Source organism: Eleutherodactylus coqui, chromosome 2 (genome assembly GCF_035609145.1).
Source record: "Eleutherodactylus coqui strain aEleCoq1 chromosome 2, aEleCoq1.hap1, whole genome shotgun sequence".
In the NCBI taxonomy this organism is placed as follows: Eukaryota; Metazoa; Chordata; class Amphibia; order Anura; family Eleutherodactylidae; genus Eleutherodactylus; species Eleutherodactylus coqui.
The window spans coordinates 317,124,745-317,149,379 of NC_089838.1; the positions used below are offsets into that span (position 1 = coordinate 317,124,745).

Genomic DNA, 24,635 nt, shown 5'->3' on the forward strand with positions numbered 1-24,635 from the left:
TAATCTACTTTTTTCTCCTGTGTTTGCATTTTCCTTTCTGTCTATTCTTGGAAGCTCGATGCTCCATTCATCTCCCCTGGGTGTCTGCTCTATCGCTCCGTAATCTCTTAGCCGTCCTGCCTATCTCGCCCGTTGTCTGCTCCATAGCTCGGCATTCCTGTCTATCCACCCTCTGGGAATGTAGTCTGCTCGATGATCTCTGTCATCTCCCCCCCCCTCTAGTGCGGGTCCTGAGCTGGCCCCGCTCGGTGCTCTATTATGCCTCCTAGGCAGTCTGTCTGGTGGATTGTATCGGCCATTGTTCTCTTTCGCCTGCCTATGTAACCCATAGTCTGCGCTCCGAGCTGCCGTCTGACGGTCTTCGGTCTTTCCGCTTCTTCAGCTAACGTGACCGGTTCCGCGGTATGTTTCGCTGTCTGCATCTTCCTCCCCGCTTACTGACCGGCGCTGCTTCCCAGATGTGCCCGTCCCGTCCATAAGCCTGTTCGCATCTTCCCCCATCTTGCACTCATTGCTCCGCCCCCTCCCGTTCCTCCGCACCGGTCCTCCTCGCTATCCGTTCACGTTTCTTTTCCTCCCCGCCTCGCGTTTTTATTCATCGTTTGTCTGCAGTCTGTCTCATTCATATAGGCGCTCGATTTATCTCCCCTGCTCGCCGTCTCTTCCCCCCTCCTACTGTCTGGCTCGTTCTGCTCGGCGCTCCGCTAATGATGCCTGTCTATCTCTTCCCACAGTCTGGCTCGCTGTGATCGGCGCTCGTTGCCTCCTCCCTGTGGCTGTGGTGTTCTCGGCGCTCGCTAGCTCTCCCCTTGCTGGCGATGAATGGCCGCTGTTGCTGCCGGAGCCGCTGAGACCCGATCGCCGGAAGCGGGAACCGGGGGGAGCGGACCGCGGTGAGAGCAGGAGGACCGACCATCCGGGTATGTGCCCCCCCTGTTATGTAGTGTGTTATCTGCGGGGAGCCGGTGCCGCCATCTTTATTTATCCCATTCTCAGGGGTCCTCGGCTATGAACAGTATCAACTCCACATGAGATGAGCAGCAGGGGGGATACGGGGGTGGATATCCACAGCATGCCCCGCCCCCAACTACCTGCACATAATCTGGGGCTATATGAAGTGCATAATCAGCAGTAAGATATAATATGGTGTAATATAATGCATATCCTCCTGTGCCAGGAGTGTTTATCATGGGGACACTGTTGCAGATACCAGCGTGTAATAGTCAGTGTAAGATATAACCTGACTCCTCTCCATTGTCATATACTGAGTGTGAGGGCCCCCATATTAGTGCAGCACCCCTCCCCCATACTGGCTTGTTAAGCCCTTATAATGCCCCCCCGGGGATGAGGCACAACGGGGGCACCAAGTAATCCTTAAAGGATTTGTCTGGGTGCAAGCCATATTTTAAACTATGGCTGCAAAAGGGTTAAAATAAACTCCCCCGACGTTCCCCCCGCTTGTGGTTGGGAGCGACTACCACCGACCGCTCAGACACTGGGGGTCACTATGTCGGGGGAACGGCTTCTGATTGGCTGCAGTGGTCGGGGGTGTTGTGTTCCTCAACAATGACTAGGAGGACCGCGGGGGGAGGGGCAAGGACCGCGGGGGGGAGGGGCAAGGTCCGCTGGTATAGAGTTTTTTAAAAACACTTGTAGCCATAGTTGAGAAAAAAAGTCCCTTTACTAAGATGTCCCCCCCCCCCCCCCCCATCCCCCCGGCCGCTATTAACCCTAAAGGGGCCGTCCAAGTCATCCTGGATCCAGTATTTAGGGGATGATTATCTGATCACTGGGACCTCCACCAATCCTGAGAAACGGGGTCCGAGAGGGGTTGTCCCAGGCTACTGCTGTTAATGACCCGTCCAGAAGACGGGCCATTAGTAGTTGGTCAGCGGGGTCTGCAGGGGGTCTCCCTGCTGATCCCTGTGCAGACAGAGCTGCCCAGTCTGCGTCTGCACTACCGGACAGGGGGCTGCACTGACAGCAGCCTGGGGGTCCCGAGCAGAGAAACCCCATCTCTGATCTCTCGGCAGGATGGAGTGCCGCAGCCGTGGAGGATAACCGGCTGATCCGTCCTGGAGTAACAATCACATCCCTGCTGAGTAACTTGTGATGTATCTATCCCCCTCACTGGAGGAACGCAGCGCCAACGCACTGAGCTCCGGCCAATAGCGAGGAGAGCTAGAAGTAATTACAACAGACAGACTATGTACGAGAGGGCAGGATACCCGTACATGGCGATCAGTGTGCGGGCATATGGAGAGCTGGGGAAATGGGGGCAGGCGAGGCGTCAGTCTATGTACACGGGCAGGAAATCCATGTCACCATTATACACTACATGGGAACCACTGGGGACACTGACATGGAGAAGGACTTGGGGGTTTTAGTTAACTGTAAGCTTAAAGGGGTTGTCCCGCGCCGAAACGTTTTTTTGTTTTTTTTTAAATGTTCTCACAGAAAGGCTGCGGAACGTTCCACAGCGAAATCACAGCCTTTTCTGCAGAAGAACCTGTCAAAATTCACGGCATCGAGATTTGGACTCTAAATCAGCGCACCCCTTCACCTGACAGCCTCTAGAGGGCGCCGCAGCGCTGGTCAGGTGATACTATCTCTGCATCACCTGACCAGCTGCCCTCACCAGAGGCTGCCGGGGGCCAGGATGCGCTGACAGTGCGGGCGGGGGGCTGTCGCTGCAGATACGCAGCTGATTTAGAGTCCAAATCTCAATGGCGCAAATTCTGACCCTTTTTCAGAAATGCTTTAGATTTTTTTGCGGAAAAAATCCACAACATTTCTGCTAAGTATAAACGTAACTTAAGAAAACATCGCCGAGACTGAATGAGGGTCGGCCGAGACTGAATGAGGGTCGACCGAGACTGAATGAGGGTCGGCCGAGACTGAATGAGGGTCGGCCCCCGGAGTGAATGAGAGCCGGCCCCCGGAGTGAATGAGAGCCGGCCCCCGGAGTGAATGAGAGCCGGCCCCCGGAGTGAATGAGAGCCGGCCCCCGGAGTGAATGAGAGCCGGCCCCCGGAGTGAATGAGAGCCGGCCGCTGAATGGGAAGGGGAGGAACCAGAGAGGAAGCATCATGTGGACATAGACCCCGGGGAAGCAGGCGGATAGAACAAGTGCTGGATGGGCCATCAGTAGTAAAGGTCCCAGCAGCCCATTGGCTGAACGCCCCATTCATCTCAGTGGGAGCGTCGGGAATAGCCAAGCACTTGATCTCGTCTCTCTCTGGCGGTCCTGTGTGCAAATGTCACGCTCTTCATTAGGGGCAACCTGCACCCCAGTTCTTAGGATCAGCTGGGGTCCCAGTAGTCAGACCCCCACCAATCAGATAGTTCTCCTCTAACCTGTGGGTAGGGGACAACTCCTTTAAGATGCCCTAATGACGTCTGTAAGGTGAGTAACGCGGCTGCTGGTTTACATATTGTAGCTTTAGGTAGCCAATGGACATGGAGAAGGAAATGGTCACCGAGGCTCCTCTCCAGCCGCCCGTCTTGGGGGAGATCTGTCCTTTTACACATCAGTTACATAATAAGTGGGTCAGGATATTAATGAGGACTCCTTTACTTGTAAGGAGTCTCAGAAGGAATTGCTTCAAGGACACCCCAGACTGCGTACAGTAACCCCCATCCCCCTATCACACAGTAATATTGGAGGAGAAGAAGTCACTGATTGTAAGGCCTGGTTTACGTTGGTCAAGTAACTGGGCCCAGTTTTTGACCTGCCCTCACATTTCTGTGCTTGTCTTTACAATAGTCCGTTTACTGGGCCCCGAATAACCAATCCCATTGTCTACTGCTATTCCAATCACCTACACACTGTTCGGTGCACTTTCCGGGCTGTTTACACATGGAGAGGGCAAGTGGGCGACAACTATGCTGTCTGCTCTACCACTGACTCACCCCAGGGTTTACATTAGTGGAGTGGCCGTGCTTTTACTAATTGGCCTGCCTGTATGACCATCTACTTAACCAATGTAAGTCAGGCCTAAGGGGCGGACCTGTTGGCTGGTTCCAGGTAAGCTGCTTACAGGTACATTTTTGCACCCATATTATGGATGAATATTCCAGTCTATTCCCCCAACCTGGCAGCATCATGGGGATCTGTGCCACTCTAAGCTCAGGGCAGTACAAACGTGGCGGGGCTGGCATATTTGTCCTTAAAATGGGGTGCAAAAATGTACCCATAATGCACCCATCTGAGACTGACTTTAAAGGGAACCTTTGAGCTCCATGATGGCATAGGAAGGGGGGGAGCTATGTTTGATACCCACCGGGTGCCCCGTTCCTGCACTGTATCCCCTTGGAGTTGGCACGTGCCCACAGTGTGACTTTTCGGATGGGTCTATGCATGCGCTCTCATTCACATTTATCTCTATGGGAGACCGTGTGCACAGACCTTTCTAAAAAGAGTCACGCTGTGAGCACTGGATCGGGGCACCCGGTGAGTATCGGACACGGCACCCCCACCGTTCCCTCACCTTTGAGCTCCATGATGTCTTTTATTATGGGGCTCCAAGATGTTGACCGATTCCCTTTAAATGGGGAGTCTAGTTGACCATCATGTAGTGAAATGTTCTGCAGCTTTCTGATATACTCTGTCTGTTAGTCTCACCAGCTTCAGGATCGGAATGGGAACCTTCCTTCTAGAGCATGAACGGATGTCCTGATCATGAGATGAAGGGTCTAGTGAGCTGGCATCACACGATCGGGACGTTCTCTGGACTTTCCATTCACTAACAGCAAGCAGAGGTTTTTACAATGTTAGGAATTGTAGATGAAGTATAATAGAAGTTTTGTTGTACATTGGATGTTTGATTGCTGAAACTGGAATGCCCTTATAGTATCCCGGCCCCGTAGAGTAGTGGGGTCCTGCACTGGGTCCCCCTATAGATGGTAGAGTAGAGGAGGGGTGTCTTCTTGGGGTCCGGCTCAATTGCTGAAGTGCTTGTGCCTTCTAGCGCCTCTCTACAGTACAGCACGGTACTGCATGCCCTGCACTGGAGTCAACAGCTCCTTCATACGGCGGGTTATTTCTGATGCACTGTTTCTTCTGTTTGACCCCTGGGGACGCTGCTGTCCCCACATAGGAAGTGATTTCCAGCCTCCAGCAGCTCTTCCTGACTGTTCTTATACAAGGACTTGTGTCCTCTGTATTAGTTATCTGCTTCATGTTCTTTTAAGGGGTTTTCCAAAACTTAAAATTGCTTCACCACCCCTCTGTCCTTCCTGGTTGCTTCTGACCAACACATGTGACTGCCGCAGCCAATCACTGGCCACAGCAGTGAGCCTCTATAGGCAGTGATTGGCTGCAGCAGTCACATGTCCCGGTCAGAAGCAACCAGAAAGGACCAAGTTGTTGTGGAAAACCCCTTTAATTGTATAACTTCTGCTTGACCTTTTGGGGCTTCAGAACCAATGAGCAGTTAGTTATGGATTGGGCGTGCAGCGGCCGCCCCCGAACCAATCACTATTATATGTGAGGGGCTGCTGTATGGGGATCCCCAAATGTGTAATCATCCATACAACACAGGTCTTTTTACCAATTTTGGTAAATTGTGTATATAAAAATCTGTTAGATTAGCATTTTTCATAATTCTTTAACCCCTCAGTGACCAAGCCTGTTTGCGCCTTGATGACCAACAATTTTTTTTTTTTTTATTGTCGCATTCCAGGAGCCAGAACATTTTTTATTTTCCGCTGACGTCGCCGTAGGAGGGTTTATGTTTCGCGGGACAAGATGTCTTTATATATCTACTATATATAGTACTGTATAACTTTTTGTAAATTTTTTTTTTTTTTTTTTTAAGGGGGATTGGGGAAAAAAATTCTTCTACTTGTTTTTTGGATTTCATTATTTTGTTCAGCGTGCGACATAAATACTATATCGCTATTCTCGGGTCGGCACAATTCCAGCGACATGAAGTTTTTATGCTAGTTTTTTTTGTTTGTTTTATGTTTTGCGTGTTTTGTACACCGAAGACTCCCCCTATATTTTTTTATTTTATTTTTTTAAAGATTTTCTCGTGCCGGCGGTTTCCAAGAGCCAGAACCTTTTTATCTCTCCGTCCGCGGAGCTCCACGGGGCCGTTTTTTTGCAGGATGAACTCTGGTCTTTATTTATCCAGTTTTTTGGGAACGTCTAACATTTTTTTTCTTTTTCTATTACATCTGCGACTTTGGCGTGTCTTTAATTTTTTAATGGCACTTACTGCGCGGTATAAATGATATATTACATGTAATCAGCCGGCTGGTCCAATAACACCGACACCAAAGTTAGATAGTTGTTGTTTTTGTTTTTTTTAATTACCGGTAATAAACATATTTTTATTTATCACTTCATTCAGTGACCCCTGAAAATGTTTTTGTCACTTGTGCTGCGGAAGGGCTCTTCGTTTTGTGGGAGGAGTCATACGTTTTAATGGTACCATTTGTTTAACCTTGCAACGTTTTGATCCCTTTCTATTCCGTTTTTTGTAAGGCAGGATCGGTAAAATCAGCTATCTTCGCCACGATTTTGTTTTTTCCTTTTATCATGACGCTCACCGTGCCGGTTACATAATGTACTAGCCTTCTCTTCTGGGTCATAATGAACGCAGCAATACCACGTGTCATTGTGTATATATATAATATAAAACAAAGGGTGTAAGGTGGGTTCTGATGATGTTTTTTTTATTTTGGTCCCACTAGGGGACCTGATTGTCACAATCTTCTATCATTCTTCTAATACACTGCTATGCTGAGCCTCATAGACCACCGTAGCTGGCAGACCTGTGAGCACATTGCGGGGGTCAAACAGGTGATAGAGGGAGCCCCCTCCTTCTGTCAGCCTTTTACATGCTGTGGTTGCACTGACTGCGGCGTGTAAAGGGTTAAACACAGTGAATCCAAGGTTTCTTCGGTTCCTGATGTTAGACCAAGTGCCCAGTTGTCATCCGAAAGCCCAGCACCCGCCTACCCTGGCATGGGAGGCCTGCAGCGCGCTACTAATGCAGTACCCGTCAAAAGAAGTTAGGGTGGTTGTTAAGGGGTTAAAGAATAGTCTACAAAGAGACTCGGTCACCTACTGTCAGCTAGGCTTATGGGCTGGAAGTAGGTGTCCCGCTGAGTCCGGGGATGTCAGTGTTATACTTACCTCCCTGTTGTTACCCTGTTGTTTGGTGCTTTGAGCAGCGCTGTAAGTGGTCCGACCATTATAAAACTAGAATTTCCAGACGACTTAGCAGCGCCGCTCAATGCGCTGGACAGCGGGGGAATGACGGGGGAGGTAAGTATAACACTTACATCCCCGGACTCAGCGAGTCACCTACTCTCAGCTCATAGGACTAAAAGTTGCTGACTAATTCCTATGAATACTCCAAACTTTCTGAAAGGTCTCCGGTTCGTGGTAAATAAGGCCGGAAACCGCCATGTAGACGTGAAAATCAAACGTTTTGGATTCTGCGGGGAAAATGAGAAAAAAAAGTAATAATAATTGTGTGGCTCTTAAAGGTGTCCCAGAAAAATAACTTATCCCCCATCTATAGCATAGGAGATAAGTACATGATAGTGGGGTCTGACCGCTGGGGACCCCCACGATGAGGAGAACACAGGTCCTGAGTGTCTCGCAATGACTAACGGTGGTCACGTGTGGGCACTACCGCTCCGTTCTTCTCTATGGGACGGCCAGAGATGGCTTTGTGCTTGTACGTGTCCGCCGCTCCGGACCCCCACGATCAGATGCTTCCTGCCCTGCGGGTAGGCGGTTGTATCTGCTGGACAATACAATACTACAGAAGGTTCTCTTAAAGGGGTGTTCCTATCTCTGCACGTCATCCCCTGTCCATAGGATAGGAGATAACTTGCATGTTGGTGGGGTTTGACCACTGAGACCCCCACCGATCTCAAGATACCATCCCCGAGGGCCATCGCTCCATTAACTTCAGTGGGACTCGCCAGAGAGAGCGCTCTGCAATCTCCAGCAGACCCATTGAGGTGACAGCAGCATTTAATTGGCGCAAACAGCCTCTCCGTATCAAGATCACAGGGTGCGTTTGCCGTGCCTGCCTGGGGGGCTTGTGTAGGACCACGGGCTGCCATGGATTGGTGCCTGTGGCACAGCTTAGAGGAGCCCGTGAGCCGTTCCCTGGAGGGTAAAACGCCGGCAGCCGCAGAACAATACAGGCGAGCTTACTCTACTATAGCAAACAAACCGCGCGCCTCGTAGTGCAGGCCATTAACCCCGTAAGGACAGGCATTTTAGTTCTCGTTTTCTCCACCCTACTTTCAAAGCTCCGTGACGTCTTTATTTCTCCATCCATGTCGCCATCTGAGGGCTCCTTGTCTGCAGGACGATGGTACTATATAATGTACTGAAGGAGTTGCAGAAATCTAATGAGTGGGGGAGATGGGGAAAAAAAGGAGTTGTGCAGTTTTTGGGGGGGGGGGGGGTGTCTTGTTTTTATAACCTACACACTGCAGCAAAAATTGCAGAAATTTTATCTGTGGGTCACTACGATTACAGTGATTTCAAATGTGTGTGTATAAGACCCCATCACTGCAAGGCAACAGTGCTAACCACTGAGCCATCACTGCAAGGCAACAGTGCTAACCACTGAGCCATCACTGCAAGGCAACAGTGCTAACCACTGAGCTATCACTGCAAGGCAACAGTGCTAACCACTGAGCCACATTTATCGAAGACAGTCGTCAGCAACAACTCCCAACTGGTGAGAACTCTGATTATGGCTGTTTTCAGAATTGACAGTTGGAGTTGTTGCTGACGACTGTCTTCGATAAATGTGGCTCAGTGGTTAGCACTGTTGCCTTGCAGTGATGGCTCAGTGGTTAGCATTGTTGCCTTGCAGTGATGGCTCAGTGGTTAGCACTGCTGCCTTGCAGTGGTGGCTTAGTGGTTAGCACTGTTGCCTTGCAGTGATGGCTCAGTGGTTAGCACTGCTGCCTTGCAGTAATGGGGTCCTAAGTTCAAATCTCATCAAGGGCAACATCAACTTTGAAAAAACTCCATCCAGACATCCCCTTTGGTCAGATTTGAACCTTCAGCTTCAGCACTGCAAGGCAGCAGTACCAATGACTGAGCCACCGTGCTTGAGAAATAAAAGAGCAACAAGAAAAAACACAAAGTGAATGTAAGAACACAATACAGACCTCTGCCTCGATCAAATATAAACCTACAACTCTAGACTGCAAGGCAGCAGTGCCAATGACTGAGCCACCGTGCTTGAGAAGAAAGGGAAGAGTAAACACAATGAGAACATACCATCCCCCTGCAGATGTTGGCCATAGTTAGCCGAGCACAACCCCGGTGTTACACGGTGCGGTGGCTCCAACCCCGGGGTTACACGGTGCGGTGGCTCCAACCCCGGGGTTACACGGTGCGGTGGCTCCAACCCCGGGGTTACACGGTGCGGTGGCTCCAACCCCGGGGTTACACGGTGCGGTGGCTCCAACCCCGGGGTTACACGGTGCGGTGGCTCCAACCCCGGGGTTAAACGGTGCGGTGGCTCCAACCCCGGGGTTAAACGGTGCGGTGGCTCCAACCCCGGGGTTAAACGGTGCGGTGGCTCCAACCCCGGGGTTAAACGGTGCGGTGGCTCAGACTGCTGCCTTGCAGTCCCGGAGTTGTGAGTGCTAGTCGGACCACGGAATTTTTCAAAGTTAATGTTGTCCTTGATGAGGTTTGAACCCAGGACTCCGGCACTGCAAGGTGACAGTGCTAACCACTGAGCCATCACTGCAAGGTGACAGTGCTAACCACTGAGCCACGTTCATTGAAGAGCCACCACCATGTTTTAAATGCTGTAAAGTGCATGTAAGTGTAAAGCTTGCGGATCCTTTCCATCTCACTTCCGTTGTCTGATTTCTGTTTTTAATTCAACTGGATCAGTCACAACAAGCGCTAGTGCGAGCGAAGCCTAAAAGATCTGTTTGTATGCCAGACGCGAGCGTTGGGGATCCCACTCGCCATGACTTCTCTTCTGTATGATGCACCCAAGTATCCGGTGGTGGCGCTCCTGGCTGATATCGTGGCGCACCCCCTTCCCCTTTCACCAGGATGATCGCAGTGATGAGGAGTTGAATGTGTGGGCAGCCACTCCATCTAGGTTTATTGGGGGAGGTCAGCTTCTTCTCTAGTGCCCCCCCAGTCAGTACAGGCAGTGAATGAGGAATACTGGAGACGGCGGGCATGTAAGGGACAGTAGCTCTTCTAATGACCACTTGCCTATAACCAGGACCAGAGTGCGATCCGTGATACATATGGCAGAGCAGTTCTATCGGTGCCTTGTATGGATGTAGCTGCTCTCCAGCTGTTGTAGTCTGGAGCTCTTGTGGCCCCCTGGGGCCCGGGGTTTCATAGGCTTCTGACCACTGATGTTAATGATGAAGCATGGACATTCCTATTTATGGTATCTTGCACTGGCATGGATGCTGATCGTGGATGGGGGGTGCTGTCCGGGCATTAGGGGGCACTCAGGATTATCATATGGGATATTGATAACGTATCCTTAAAATGCCATACATTCTATCCTGGTGCCAGGAGACACGAGTCATCCTATAGGTGCCAATTACTCGCCACCTTCAGGATCTCTGCATGATGTCAACAGGCTGAAAACCAGTTCTAACATAATACTTCTCAGAACTGATAGTTTGTTGCAATTGCATCCAGTCTGAGCTAAATGCATGGGCAGTGCCAACCTGTTACAGTCTGTTACAATGTATCAGTGTGGGCTTGTTACATACACTGTGATCAGTCAGGCATCTGTATCGGTTGGACAGGATCAGGATAGGATCTCAGCCTCTAGAGGTTCCCATTCACTAACAGCAAGCAGAGATCTTGAAAATGGTGAGGAATCAAACCACAAATGTTGTAGAACTTCTCATTAGACAACAATGCCCCCCCCTTCATCATTTATATTTATTCCCTGGTTGTATTTATTATAAAATGACAATTCTGGAAGACTGATGTTCTGTATTGTAATTCTGTCCCTTTTAACCCATTCCAATCCAATTTGTATCCTGGTTTTCCTAGGGGGCTTACTCTTTTTCTACCGTTATACAATGGCGCTATCTGCTGGCTAAAGCCAGTACTGCATGAGGTGACACGTTGGATAGGCTCCGACAGCAGAGGCTGGCAATATACAGTAAGAGAACTCCGACGGACGTCTTCCAACATCGGAGCTGTACAGCCTTAAATCATAATGTCTTCAGAGGTCAGACAGTGGATTGGAAAGGGTTAAAGGAGACCCATCATGGGGGTTGAGCTGCCCAAACCACAGGCAGCATGACGGGGGGACAGCTATGCCCATTGCCCCGTATGCCGCGTTTCAAAATAAGGTTGACTTGAGAACAGAGCTACAAGTCTCCGATATATAGGCTGTGCCAGCCTCTGCCCACGGGCCTAGGAGAGACGGCTCTCTGCCCCTCTGTGTACAGGGAGGGGACTGTCAGTCTACATGATGCGGGCAGCGAGAGGCCGGTGAGGCCCCCTCATAGACTCGGAGCTCCGTGCCCAAGTCAGCCATCAAAGTATGTTTATAATAAACCACTGCAGTGAATGAGGGCAGTGGGTATATCTAAGCCGTAGTTCGGGCAGCGTACACCTGGTGACAGGCTGCCTTTAAGTCATTTTCACACTGCCAAGAGTAAGAGTTGCGCCCAAGTTTCGCATGGTAGATCACACACATACTCCCTTGTCCTGTGCTCTACGACACGCGGGACACGGCACATTATACTTCCTAATCTCATCCCAGGATCGGACAGGCAGCGACTATCGGTCCAAGTGAAGAATCCCCTGTTCATATAGATCCATCCAAATGAATGTGTTCTTCATCCGTGCGCGTTCCGTTCATCTCAGATATAGACAGAACTTGCGCAGAAGTTTGGCCGGTGTGCTTAAAGCGTAATAATGAAATATCACATATAAAGTCTGAAGGTAACCACTTTGTCATTTTTGGCAGTTTTTCTTGTTTTTACTTGCCCCGCCCCCTATATTTGTTCGTTAGTACGCCGTTGATTAGCCCAGAGAGAGCTTTCGTATGGAGCCGAAGTGCTGCAGATCCTCCATTCATTTGAAAGGATGATATCCACAGCAAATCTCCCCAAAAATCTGCATGATTTTGGTGCAGATTTGCGGCGGATTTTTTTCAGCTGTGGAGGATCTGCAGCAAATCGGCTCCGAGTGAAAACAACCAAAGTTTCCCGGAGTCTCCAAATCTACTGGAGGCGCAACTCACCTCATATATTAGCCTGAAGGGGTGTATACCATAGATGAGAGAGGTCTGATTGGTGGGGGTCCTGAAGCAACCTCCCCGCCTGTCCCCAACAGTAAGGAGGAGCGTGAATGCAGGAGGGGTCGCTGCCAGAGATGGCATCTATTCCCGGAGGTCCCATTGTGTGCATGCTCAGCCGCCCGTCCATTCAAGCTCCTCCTCCTAGTGATGAAGACAGAGGGACCCAGGACGCCCCTGCCCGGGACTGGTGGGTCGCAGCGACCCCCACCAGTCAGACTTTTATGTCCTATCCTATATTTAGGTGATGAAAGTTTATTCTGACCTTTTTCTCATAACAGGAAAATTCTGCAACTTTTTGATGGACTTTTTCTTTCATCTTCATCATCTTCAATATATTAGTTCACTGACCGCAAACAAACATCCTGAAAATGGTGAAGAATCGAAACACAAAGTATATTAGAAAGTTGTAAAACTTTTAATTATATGGGGTTTTTTTCAATTTTTTTAACTTTTTCTCCATCCCTATTTTTTGTCTTCCCCTCCGCAGCCTCTAGATCCTCCGTCTCTCACTTTCCCCCCTGATTAGACATCATGTCTCAGACTCTGCAGATGGAGATCCCCAACTTTGGGAATAGTATCTTGGAGTGTCTGAACGAGCAGCGCCTCCAGGGCCTGTACTGTGATGTCTCCGTCGTGGTCCGCGGACACCAGTTCAAAGCCCACCGGGCCGTGCTGGCGGCGAGCAGCTCCTACTTCAGAGACCTCTTCCACAACAGCAAGAACCCTGTGGTGGAGCTGCCGGGATCGGTCCAACCTCAGTCCTTCCAGCAGATCCTCAGCTTCTGCTACACCGGGCGACTCAGCATGAACGTAGGGGATCAGTTCCTCCTCATGTACACGGCCGGCTTCCTGCAGATCCAGGAGATCATGGAGAAGGGGACAGAGTTTTTCCTAAAAGTTAGCTCGCCCAGCTGTGACTCCCAAGGCTTACACCCTGAAGAAGCTCCGAGCTCCGAACCCCCGAGCCCAGCGGCGGTAGCAGCAGCAGCGGCAGCCACGGCGGTGGCCTCACTGTCATCATCATCATCCTACTCCACGTCCCGGGCACCTCGGGTGAAAACAGAGAGCCAAGAGTCTGATTCGGTGCAGTGCACTCCGGTGGCCAAGAGACTCTGGGATGGGGGGCAGAAAGAGGCTGGAGGGGCAAATAGAAAGGTGCCACGCTTCTCTCAAGGAGCAGCCAGTGGGCCATCAGGGGCTGTGGCCCCACTAGGGTCAGAGAGGACGAGCCCAGGAACATCCAGCGCATACACAAGTGACAGTCCGGGATCGTATCACGAGGAGGACGAGGAAGAGGAGGTCACAGAGGATGGCACAGAGGAGCAGTACAGGCAGATCTGCAATATGTATACAATGTACAGCATGATGAACGTCAACCAGACCGGTGAGATAATGTGTATTACCTCCGACACGTGAGCCTTACCATCATGTCTTATACTCCAGTCCCATCCAGAGCTGTATTCAGAGTTCTGTTAGATACTACTTGGGTGCCAAGGACGTTCTTTGTAGATCAGATTATTGTGCGGTGTCTGGTGTGAAGAGTAGATGCTGTGCAGACACCGAACAAGCAGGATGTTGTGGATTTCACCTTTTAGAGCCTGCAAAGTTGTGAATGCAGCTCTGGAGTATAAGGCCGCCTGCACACGGCTAGGTTAGATTCCGCATGCAGCATCCCGCAGCAGAATACGACTATGTGCCCAGCCGGTGACCCCGCGTACCTGTCCGCAGTCTTCATAATCTGTGCTGCAAATGTGCCAGCCGGGACACATGCGCAGTACAGATTATGCCGCGCCATCGTTAGGCGATCACATGGATCCTGCGACTTTTCCACAGTGATGATTGCGGAAGGGCCACAGGTCGGACGGCTTCCATTGACTTCACACAGAATCGTAGCATGCTGGGATTTTTCCTCCGCAAGTGGAAGATTGCAATCGATTTCCGCTTGTGTAAAGGAAATCGAGTTTGCCATCGTATACGGTACTATGGGCGGTATTTGCTGTGGAATCTGGAGGCGGACGCCCACTCCGGATTTCGCAATGCAAATCTGCCCATGTGCAGGAGGCCTAAGACTAGATCTAACTCAGGATCAGTACAGGATCAGTAATGTATATACACAGTGACTCCACCAGCAGAATAGTGAGTGCAGCTCTGGGGTATAATACAGGATGTAACTCAGGATCAGTACAGGATAAGTAATGTATGTACACAGTGACTCCACCAGCAGAATAGTGAGTGCAGCTCTGGAGTATAATACAGGATGTAACTCAGGAGCAGTGCAGGATAAGTAATGTATGTTCACAGTAACTCCACCAGCAGAATAGTGAGTGCAGCTCTGGAGTATAATACAGGATGTAACTCAGGATCAGTACAGGATAAGTAATGTATGTATACAGTGACTCCACCAGCAGAATAGTGAGTGCAGCTCTGGAGTATAATGCAGGATGTACATTAGATAACACGGGTTTCAGTTATATAATGGGCACCTCAATGTACTGATGGACCATCTCTGGGGTGAGGAGGGCATCTATGGCTTTGTATGTATTACAGTTGTGTGATATAACGTGTACCTGTCCTCTTGCCAATAGAATATTCTTTGACTTCTTCAGCTGAGAAGGTGGAGGCTCTGCCGGACCCCGTCTTTTCAGACTCCCGGAACCGTGTGCGTGTCAAGCAGGACCTCGCTACCCTCCCCGCGGAGCTCATCAGTCAGATTGGCAACCGCTGTCACCCCAAATTGTATGAAGAAGGAGACCCGGCTGAAAAGATAGAACTAGTGACAGGTACTTTCACAGGGCCTTGCTTAATGCCTCTGCACTGCTGTGGCACCTCCAATGGTCACGTTGGGCATTACGGAGACGGCTTTACTGAACGTTGTCTGAGCTGAAACAGGTCCGAGCTCTTGGCATGTGCATGGTGTCTGATGCGGTTGCTCAATACTATTATCATGGGTGTGAATGTATTAGTGGATCTGGTGATTATATGTAGGGTGGAAGGTTTTTTTATTACTGACCTGCAGTGACTCATGAGCTCCACGATTGGCTCTCGACAAAGCTCAAACTTTACCCGGACTATTTGTAACCATTCCCAATTACTTAGGCCAGGTGCCCACTAGCCGTCAGTGGAGGTGGCACCGCAGAGACTTGGGCACAACTCGCGCTGGACAGCAGTGGGTGCCAGTCCGTGTGCTGATTGGTATACACGGGCACAGCACATTGACATGCATTGGTATATGAAATGGAATAGGATATACCGTGAGTTTTTTCACGTGGGCCGGCGGTGCATGTGAAAGAACGTCCATGCGAATAGCTCACAGTCCTATAACGGGGGCTGCCTGCTGTCTGTGGAGCTCACGACTCCAGAATATGCCAATGTGCCACAGGCCTTACTGTTACCTAAATCTATTGGTGGTATTACTTATGAACTTTGAGCGATAGCCGTCCCGTGTAAATAGCCCATTAGTCCCGGTAAACCTCCTCCTCCTCCTCCTCCTCCTCTTCCTCCTCTTCCTCCTCCTGTTCCTCCTCCTGTTCCTCCTCCTGTTCCTCCTCCTCCTCCTGTTCCTCCTCCTCCTCCTGTTCCTCCTCCTCCTCCTGTTCCTCCTCCTCCTCCTGTTCCTCCTCCTCCTCCTGTTCCTCCTCCTCCTCCTGTTCCTCCTTCTCCTCCTGTTCCTCCTTCTCCTCCTGTTCCTCCTGTTCCTCCTCCTCCTGTTCCTCCTCCTCCTCCTCCTGTTCCTCCTCCTCCTCCTCCTCCTGTTCCTCCTCCTGTTCCTCCTCCTCCTCCTCCTGTTCCTCCTCCTCCTCCTCCTCCTCCTCCTGTTCCTCCTCCTCCTCCTGTTCCTCCTCCTCCTCCTCCTCCTCCTGCTCCTCCTCCTCCTCCTGTTCCTCCTCCTCCTGTTCCTGTTCCTCCTCCTCCTGTTCCTCCTCCTCCTCCTCCTGTTCCTCCTCCTCCTCCTCCTGTTCCTCCTCCTCCTCCTCCTGTTCCTCCTCCTCCTCCTCCTGTTCCTCCTCCTCCTCCTCCTGTTCCTCCTCCTCCTCCTCCTGTTCCTCACCGCTGTTGGTTACTGATAACCTTTCTTTGCATTGCAGGCACCAACGTGTTCATCACCCGCGCTCAGCTCATGAACTGTCATATCAGCGCCGGGACGCGCCACAAGGTTCTGCTGCGCAGATTGCTGGCATCTTTCTTTGACCGGTGAGTGATGGGAAGGGTTAATAATAAGTGGCGCACGCTCCACAAGATAGTGGTGCTATACTGACGTGTCTCTTGTCCGTCCCCCCCAATTACCGCAGGAACACTCTAGCGAACAGCTGCGGCACTGGGATCCGCTCGTCCACCAATGACCCCAGCAGGAAGCCCCTGGACAGCCGGGTTCTGCACGCCGTGAAGTGTAAGTGTGGCCCCTGGCCTCCCCTCATGTTCTCTCACATCTTTCTGTGTTTGGCCTCTCGGCTCGTCCAAGAGGGACGACATCCGCCCGACGGCCCACATATACAATGTGGGAGCCATGACTGCATGAACGGCGGTGACAGACCTGGAACGACCCTTTGACTAACCCCTCTTTTTTTTTTCTAGTCTACTGTCAGAATTTCGCCCCGAACTTCAAGGAGAGCGAGATGAACGCCATTGCAGCAGACATGTGTACGAACGCCCGGCGCGTGGTGCGCAAGAGCTGGATCCCCAAACTGAAGCTTCTGATGGCCGAAGGAGACGCCTACACGTCCTTTATCAACGACACCGGCAAAATGGAGCCTGATCTGATGGGCGGAGGCACCACTGGAGATCATACTGCGGGCTTTGATGGCGAGCCGGGAGAGGGAATGCCCTGATGGGTTTTGCACGATCCCTCCCCCCTCTTCCAGAAAAAAAAATAATTTGTAAATACCCCTCCCCCCCCTATCTCTGGCTATAGTGAAGAGGGGAAGGGAGAACGGACAATATGGCACTCAGGAGATGGGCTATCGTCTGTATGCCGTAGTAGGTGGTGCTAAGTATGACTGTACGCTGCTGCACGACCTCGGAAGCGGTGCGGAGGAACTCGGTATCACTATACACTGCTGCATGAGATACTATCATTTATACAGCGCCACGTCTCCATTATCAGTATGCAGTTATACTACGCCGTGTCATTATATAGCGCCTCCATTATCAGTGTATAGAGATACTCGCCATCGCTGTCATCCAACTGGAGCGGACCTTCCGCTCGCTGGGGGGGTAACTTGTAAATAGTCTGCATTATTTTCTGGTGCAGCCGGGGTAGAAGCCCCCCGGATAACCCAGATCCTGCGTCCTGGGAGAAAGAGAGACTTTTTAGTTCCCTTCTTTTACTTTTTAGTAACTTTGCTACATTTTAGAAGCCCCTCCCCCTTGCGTGCGCGGCTGCTGGAAAGGAGAGTGCTGCCGACCACCGGAGCGTAATAAGTTATAATCCTCCCAATCCTGCGATCTCCAGCTGTTGTGGAACTACATCTCCCAGCATGTAGACAGTTGTAGTTTGGCAGCGGCCGGAGAGCGGCAGATCGGAGATGAATGATTTAGATCATATTGGGCCTCATTGACTAAAACGGTTTAACAGGAAGACCGTCCTTGTTGCCGATGGCAACCAATCACAGTGCTGCGGCAAGATGAAAGCTAAGCTGTGATTGGTTGTTTTGAGCAACAAGGACGGCCTTCCTGTTCGACCGTTTCGATAAATGCGGCCTGTTGCGTCTGTAGCTTCCAGTCAGATTCTTTACTAATTTGTCTTCTTGACATCTGATTGGCCGCCACGGGTGACTTTATTTGCACAGCTACTAATTGCACATTTTTTATTTTTAGTGTTCCCGTTTCTGTTCGTCATGAGTGTCGGGTGTCACCGGTTTCGGGACTCGAGGTTCCCGCTAGCTTTTATAAATTTTTGCATGGTATTAGAAGTTTGTAGTAGACGAAGGGCGGCCATTTTGCTGGTTGGACGTTAGGACTTTTCTGCTCCTATAGGTTTTCACAATCCTCTGCTCTGAACCCCTCCCCCATACTGGCTGATTAGAGGGGTTGTGAAGTCGTTTACTGTCACATGGGCAATCGATAATTTCAGTTGTGTCCGGTTAATTGTAAACGACGCCCCTTAATTGGTCTGAAAAGGACCCCTTCAGTCTACAAAATGGCTGCTCTCTATTATAAGGACAAGCACACTGTAATGCTATCCAGCTGGATTCGGGAGATCGCCCCCTGGTGGTAGTTTCTTACATTACTTGAGGTTTTCCCTTTTTGTTAGTTTTTTTTCCTTTTTCCTTCTTCATGTACCGAGCATTAAATGGCTCCTTTAAGTAACGGTAGCACAAGGCGGATTTCTAAGCGATTTCCCTAGAAGTATTGATTTTACTGTATTAGACGACTCACACTAATCAGTATGTATGTAGTGCGGCTCATCTACTTATAGGCGGGCGCCTTGGCACCTGCGTTTTGACTGTTTTAGTATTTAACTATGTCGGCGGTGGTCCGACCAGACCGCTCAGAGAGATGTCCGGTTGGGTCACCCGGAGAGTTCCAGTGAGATGGGCAGACATAGAGTAAGGCGCTTCCATTCACGCCGGGCTGGGGCACTGTGCCGCTAACTATGACCTGCTCTCCCATGACTCCTATAATACCGCTGAGCCCCGGCAGGGGGCGCTGTGTACCCGCCACACAAGCAGACCATAAGTTCTCATTTTATACTTGCAAAGCACAGAGTGAGCAGCGATGCTCCCCGAAGAGCGAGTGCAGCAGTACTGGGGGGCGGTAGTAGCTAGGCCATGGCAGTAATGATTATGGGGCGGTAATCCTTTAACGATCCCCTGCTGGGTGATGTCTGATCTGTGATTTGGGGTCCATTTTACACAAGATGACTGTTTGGCGCTGAAGCACCCGTCAGTCGTCCCAGTGATAATCGATCCCGTTGGTTCACGCAGGAGCGGCCGGAGATCACTCTGCACATCCACCGCCAGTCATGATGACTTTATGCCGGCAGACACTGACCGACCAAACGAATTATCATTCATTATTAGGTCGCTGCCGGCATTTACGCTGAATGATTGGTCAGCTTCCTGCGAGAATCTGAGTGGTTATCGTTCAGTGTAAAAGGGGCCGTATTCTGTAGATAAGGCAAAATCAGTTGTATTTTGGGCACGGGTAGCAACTTACTTTTCCCCGTAGACATCGGTGTAACGCTGGCCGGCACTAGCGGTTTTAGTCCATAAAAAAAAACAAAAACAGACCCCACATGGCTGGCATACGGACCCATATTACTCCAGATGACACGGGCTGTGTAAAAAGACTCATCGCATTGCCCATTCAAGTTAGTGGGGATAGAAAAAAAACGGAAATGCACAGTAAGCGGATGCTGTCTGTGTTCTATCCGTTTTTTTGTGTTTTTGTTTTTTTGTTTTTTTTTTTAGAAGAAATGCAGAAAAATAGAATTGAGCTTGTTTCAGTTTCTTTTGTGGGAGTGAAAGAAAAAAAAATGGGCGCATGGACCCAATATGGAGGCCATATGAAACTGCACGTATGCGAAAAAGATGTCCATTTTTACGGACAAAACAGGGACGATTTTTTTTTTTACGCAAGTGTACACCTAGCTGTGTCGCTGCTGTGATCTGCTTGTGCGAGATATTTTTTTTTTTTAACAGCTCAATTGCAGCTGTGTAGCAGTCCAACACATTGCCGCACGGCCGCAGCCTCAAGACCGCCCCTGTCCATAAGCCTTATGGACATCCTAGAGGGAAGTCCTTTGCTTGGGACCCCATTATATATGCCAGAACGGACAGATGCTCTGGTTTAGACACTCCTATGTTGGCGGACTCGGGCTGTCCTTGCACTACAGGACAACCATCCATCTGGCTGACCACCATGTAGTTCTACATTCCCCCTGCAGGGCAAATGCCCAGCTGGCCACTAGCCAATCCAGTACACACAATTCCCCCTCTGCCCTAACCAATGCTTCGTGTGGGCAATTAACAAATCATGGAGTCCTATGAGAGAGCCGGAGTGTCATTGCACAGCGCCCCCTGCTGCGCGTGCGATTACGTGTTTATTTTGTAAATATATGTATAGCTTATCCTGTAGGAGGACGGTGAAGCCTGTAGTTTCTGGTTCGGAGGACGGAGGTGGGATAGAGAGGGAACTATACGGTAGCGGCGAGATAACACTGTAGTTCTGCATTAAGGCTAATACACTGATCTTAGCGAGAACGCCGGTTGCTGTGTAAACCGGATTATACATATTCTTGGCGACATCAAACCCTCCCTCCCCCATGATTTATACTTTGCCCCCCTCATCTTTCCACCTCCTAGCATTCTATATAACCCATACATCGTGCGTTCATACTACGGACCGTATGGGGCTATAGGGGTTTGTTACCAACCCCCAATATGCAGTGACGGATGAAGGGCTGCCGAGGAGTCTGAGCTATATCTTGCCTATGTGTACATATATATGTGTATATATATAGTGGCCCCTCTCTTCCCACGGATAGGCTCTCTGGTCGCAGGGCTGGAACGGGATGTACATATTTGAAGTAATATTTTTGCAGGCAATATGGGGTGGGAATGGAGAGAATGAGAGAAGCAGCCCTCGAATTAATCCGTTGTGTGTATGTGTATATACGGAGGTGCGTGGCATGGCACAATGTATATACCCCTTTTTCCTTTTCTTTTAGGCAGACTTCGTTTTCATCTTCGTAGGCTAACGATCAGACCACACTTTCACCATAGTCCTTTTTTTTTTCTTTAAAGGGAGATTTCACATATTTTAAATTCATATTTTATAGGCCTATTTCCCCTCTACAAGAACATCCAGTAAGTGTAGTACTGGATTTTGGACACTAGATGGTGCTATTTAGTTTACTTAGGGCCTACTGCACCACCTACAGGCTGCCAGTAGGCACTACAGTTATTCCGAATTTAGCCATAGATAGAATTGATCTAAACCTATAAAATATTGTTTTGATGAAGGATACATGTGATTTACTCCCTTGCTAGTTGGCAATATTAACGGCATTTTCACAGACAGACTGGTAAACATTTAGGATGATACATTAGCAGAGCGGAGGGCTGCATACTTTCTGAGGTTTTTATTTCCCTGCCCCTCCCCCGGGCCGGTATTTTTTTTTTGTGTTTTTTTAAATAATTTTATTTTTTAACTGTAGAAAATAATGGAAAAAAAATTAAAAAAAATAAAAATCCATATTTCCTTCTGCCATAACAAACTACTCACTAATTGCACACTCTTGATTGTGAATCACAAATGCTTTTGACAGACCTTTCCCCGTCCCCTTGTCCACTGCGCAGCGGGGTGGGGAATTTTTTGCAGTTTTTTTTCCAGATCGCTCACTTTACATGTCCCTTCCCTTCTGCTCTCTTTTAAGTGCCAAGATATCGCTGTGTGTTCCCTTAACTGTGAGACAGGAGCATTGCACATTATGGAAAAAAATCTGAAAACATATTAATAAACGTTTTTAACAAAAATGAAAAATGTCGTCTTGTTTTTTTTATTGCCTGAACCGGGAGCTGCCCGACAAAACTGCGTATTATGCACTGGAGGATGCTGGGAGTTGTACAGGGTCAGCCGCCGAGAAGTAGACCAGCAACAAACTTTTATGGAAGTCTATCTGCGGAGGTAAAATGAAAGCTGCACTGTGATTGGTTGCTACAGGCAACAAAACTTTCTTTTAGACAGCTTTTCTTAAGTGTGTGCTGTTGGGCTACTATTCCGTGGCCCACCCTGTAGAAGACATTGGTATCGTGTTCTGGACACTATGGTGTAATTGCACTTAATCTGAAAGTTCAAGTTTTTCGGCAGTTAAAGGGGTTGTTTGGGACGTTGGGTGTTTTATACTCAGGATAGGTCTTCAATAGCTGATCAGTTGGGGGTCCAATGCTCAGGATCCCTGTCGATCAGCCGATTCTGGGTGCCCCTGTCAGCGCAAACAGGCCCAGGTTAGTATTGCAGGCACAGCACCCATTAAATTCAGTGGGGGGGTGTGCCTGCAGTACCAAATTGGGCTGTTGCAGTGTTGTCAGCGCTATCTGCTTCCAGTGCTGACCACAGTGACAGAGGTACTGGGCAAATAGCTGATCAGTAGGTTTTCCGAAAGGTGGACCACTGCTGATCAGCTATAGCTATCCGTAGGTGATGGCATCAACAGAAAAAACACCCAAAGTCCCATCAACTGCTTTAAAGTGGCCATCTTAGGGCTCATATCCACGACCGTGGTTTCACCAGGTATTACCTGTGTATTGCACGGCCGTGTTATACAAGGTGAATATAGTCAATCAGAGCCAAAGGGACTTTCATTGAGTCATGCACACGTGTGTAGACACTGCTTATCGATACACATGGGAAATAGATCGCAGCCGGCTCTATTTCACTACGTACCACACAGCGTGAGCCCTATACATTGGTATCGGAAGTGTACGAAATGCATCGCGTATGGATAGCGCTTTCATATGCCACTTTGCTATGAAACGGGCTTCATGGCAGACCGCTCCACCATGGACGCCATGCTCGCTCTTCGGCTCCTCTCAGAGATACATAGAGAATTTATCAAACTGCTCCTCGTCGCGTATGTCAATCTAAAGGCGGCTTTCGACTCGGTCGACAGAGAAGCCCTCTGGAAGGCCTTGCGTGGCATTGGCGTCCCCACATCCCTTGTAAACCTACTAACAGACATGCATCAGGCACATCCGCCAAAGTCCATATCAACGGTTTAACCTCTGCTAGTTTTGAGACCTGGTCTGGTGTTTGACAAGGTTGTGTCTTGGCTCCCACACTCTTCTGCAGGGGCATGGACCGGATTCTTCAGCGTATTGTCCAACATAATTGGGGCCACTTTTCCCGACCTGGACTACACCGATGATGTCGCACTCTTGGATGTCGTATCTAATAATTGGAGACACTCATTGGAACAATTCGATTCTGAGGCGTCCTGTCTTGGGCTTCACATCTCCTGGCAAAAAAAAAACAAGCTGCAGAATCTAAGAGCCGGCACAATCCCTCCGGACCAAGACGTAAACGGACAGAGAGTCAACGCTGTCAGTGAGTTCATGTATCTTGGAAGCGTTCAGCACACAGATGGCAGGGTGCTGGCAGACATCATGCGGAGAATAGCGCTGGCAGCCTCGGCGATGAGGGCCCTGGATAAACTCTGGCGGAGGCAGAACATAACACTCAGGACCAAGATTCGATTCTACCAGACCTGTGTAATGCCAATATTGTGCGGCTCGGAGACCTGGACCTTGCTGTCACAAACCACTGAGCGTCTGGAGTCCTTTCACAGGCGATGCCAACGCCAGATTCTCTGTGTCCGTTGGTTTGACTTCATCAGAAACCACGAGATACAGGCTGGCACGGGGCTTGAGTCAATCACAGAAACAATTACAAGGAGACGACTCGCACTTTTTGGTCATGTTGCACGCTTGTCAGAAGTTCTCCCGGCCCACGGTGCTCTAACCGCAGCAATTGCTAGGAAAATCAAGAGACGACCCCCTGCCGGATGGTGGAGGCCCCCTGGTCATCCGCGGCGGTCGTGGATGCAACAGATAGGCAATGGTACCTCCTCTGACAACACCAAATGGAACAATGCTCTCAGTCGTGGTCAATCTAGATCGGCGCTACGGACCCTCGTCGTCCAAGCAAGATAACTATGAAACAGAGCAGGCAACAAAAAGTCACACTGCGCATGTCCGTATGGTATGTGGGCATGGGCGGTGCACTTGCAGCCATATGCAGTCTCTGCCGGCTGTTTACAATATCGGTAACACGCTGCAGGGAGACCCACGGTGGTTTAGCAGTATGTTCTGGGCATGAGCCCTTATACTGCCGGGATATGATAGTTGAGGGCTGACCTCTTGGATCCCCACCAGTTCCGAAGATGCTGAGCTATTTTAGTGCTGTATCCCCCTCTGTGTTGTACCTTTTGTATTGCGGAGCACCAGCTCTGCAGGGGACTGCCCCATTCAGGTGTATAGGACGGTGCTGCAGCTCCCAGCACAACCCAGTGACTTCAAAGGGGGTGCGCATCACTACATAAAACAGAAATACCTCTTTATATCTCAGCTTTCTGAGTGCGAAATGTAATATTACTGAAGAGCTGTTTGCTGGGTCTTCGCACCGGGAGCTGCTCCTTCATGTGGGCCGAGGGCTAGGCATGAGCTGTCGTTTGTCCAGTCATCAGCCTGTCCGAATATGCTGGCCAGCGAATCCTCGTTCTGCACCTGATTGGATCTTTTGTATATAGAAAAGCTCGTTTGTCAGCATTATATTCCCGAATAAACCGGGGGAGGGGCTGCTGCCATATGCTATATATCCGGGGATGAAAGATCATAT

General features: G+C 49.8%; 1 protein-coding gene across 2 annotated transcripts; it reads left to right on the forward strand.

Annotated features, from left to right (window-relative positions):
• The first annotated feature begins 276 nt into the window (after positions 1-276).
• Positions 277-21,782, forward strand: NACC1 (nucleus accumbens associated 1). 2 transcript variants are annotated; one of them, XM_066593706.1, is made up of 7 exons: positions 277-402; positions 735-920; positions 12,787-13,683; positions 14,885-15,079; positions 16,385-16,490; positions 16,589-16,686; positions 16,872-21,782. In XM_066593706.1, the coding sequence occupies exons 3-7, from the start codon at positions 12,831-12,833 to the stop codon at positions 17,123-17,125; spliced, it is 1,506 nt and encodes a 501-aa protein (XP_066449803.1). In that variant the 5' UTR covers positions 277-402; positions 735-920; positions 12,787-12,830; the 3' UTR covers positions 17,126-21,782. The 2 variants fall into 2 exon arrangements, with proteins under 2 accessions (XP_066449803.1, XP_066449804.1); XM_066593707.1 differs by having other exon boundaries at positions 14,906-15,079.
• Positions 21,783-24,635: the final 2,853 nt, after the last annotated feature.